The sequence below is a fragment of the Corylus avellana genome, chromosome ca6, assembly GCF_901000735.1.
Source record: "Corylus avellana chromosome ca6, CavTom2PMs-1.0".
Lineage (NCBI taxonomy): Eukaryota > Viridiplantae > Streptophyta > Magnoliopsida > Fagales > Betulaceae > Corylus > Corylus avellana.
Window position 1 is genome coordinate 23,701,912 of NC_081546.1, and position 1,647 is coordinate 23,703,558.

The 1,647-nt window shown below is 33.8% G+C and overlaps 1 protein-coding gene across 1 annotated transcript in view; it reads right to left on the reverse strand.

The window, feature by feature from the left end:
* Window positions 1-1,459: 1,459 nt before the first annotated feature.
* Window positions 1,460-1,647, reverse strand: part of LOC132185408 (TMV resistance protein N-like) — a 2,093-nt gene continuing 1,905 nt past the window's right edge. Inside the window, exon 3 of the mRNA XM_059599186.1 lies at window positions 1,460-1,558. Within this exon, the coding sequence (XP_059455169.1) occupies window positions 1,460-1,558 (99 nt within the window). The remainder of the gene's footprint in view (window positions 1,559-1,647) is intronic.

Here is a 1,647-nt window from a genome sequence, read left to right on the forward strand (position 1 = left end):
TGCAAATTATTAAAGTTTGAAGGACATTGTAAATTTGGTAGAAGTTTGAGGGACTAATTATAATTTTTATGACAATATTGTTATTTATAGATTAATATAAGATGATAACTAACGCTTGAATAACATCTACAATCAAGGCCCAAAGAAGAGGGTGAGGGAAAAGGAAATTCGAACCAATGAACTCCGCTTCATAAAGTATAATTTCTAGCCGACTGGACTATCCTTTGAAGTCAAAGCCCAAATTACTTATTTAACTTTGGCGTAAGTGTATTAGTTTAAGTGAATTCGTGGGCCTTAATTAGAATGGATCGACTTAGTAAGATAGAAAGTTCCAAGTAGACCAATCTTGGCCCAATGTCACATATAATTTATGTCAAACCTCACAGGAATTAAAAATGAGGCCCAATTAATCAGGCCAACCAGCATTGGACTTCAAACACTAAGAAAAAGGGATAGCCCAAAGGAAGGTGGGTTAGGTCCAAAGAGGGGTCCACTTATCCCATTCAAAAAAATATTTATTAAAGAAAATATAAAACTAAGAGAAAATATGAAAAAAAAAAAAAATTATATGCAATCCTGGATTTGGAGTTCGAATTTGAACCATGTATATAAATCAAGGGATTGCTAGGAATTGGATTGAAGAGCATATGTTGTAGTACAGAAATCATAGGTAGCTAGTGTATGTGTATATGTATACACCCACATATAGACATGTATACATACATTCATGGTTAATAAAAGCAGTATCAACTTTGTCATTTCTAAAATCCTGTCATAAACCGGCAAATATTACATATTAGATAGTTCAATAGAGGGAGAACAGAACACACGCACAAAGAAACAGAGAAAGACAATTAAATAAAAATTTCAGAAGAAAGGATATATATCTAAGCTTGGCTATCTCTGCATCAAGGATAAGTTTTTGGAAAATATTTTCATAGGAGTTTGGTGTGAAGAAAAATAATAATAAATCGAAAACATCCAAAAAGCTCATTTAATTTCCGTAAAAATACCGTAAACTACTTTTCAAATTTTGGCTTCTCTTTTTTGATAGAAAAGACCATATTAGCTTTTTTGCGGTAGGAGAGATGACAATACTTCACTTAGGGCGGGAAAATACCAAAATTAACCTTATAAAATTGATTTATACTTTGTGAATTAACATAGAGAATGGACAAATTTAAATAATATTACTTCACAAGAACACACTTACGGTCTTTGAAGAAAAATGGCTTATCCCACTATTGTTCAACCTGTTCTTGAACACAAATTAACAATCTTCCCCTCTAGAGTTCTTGAAAAATGGCTTATGCCATTATAGATTGGCAATAAAATTTCTGATGGTTTCTTCGCCTCTAAAGCTCAAGAACACATAGTGAGTCCACTGATAGGTGGATAAAGTAGATGACGAGGATCGTCGGACCGCCAGGGAAGAAGTCATCCTCTCTGCTACTACCAACTAGAGATAATAATTGGGTTGCAGAACCAGTTTAGCTCTTTGCTCTTGAGTTGAGAAAAGTCGATGCATCATCAATAGAAGAGAACGAGTTGGCTTCACCTACAAGAAACAGTGGACATTGATGAAGTTTAGCCACTGTACATCTCTGTTAGCAAAATCAGAAAGGATTTCTCAACAATGCTTATTAT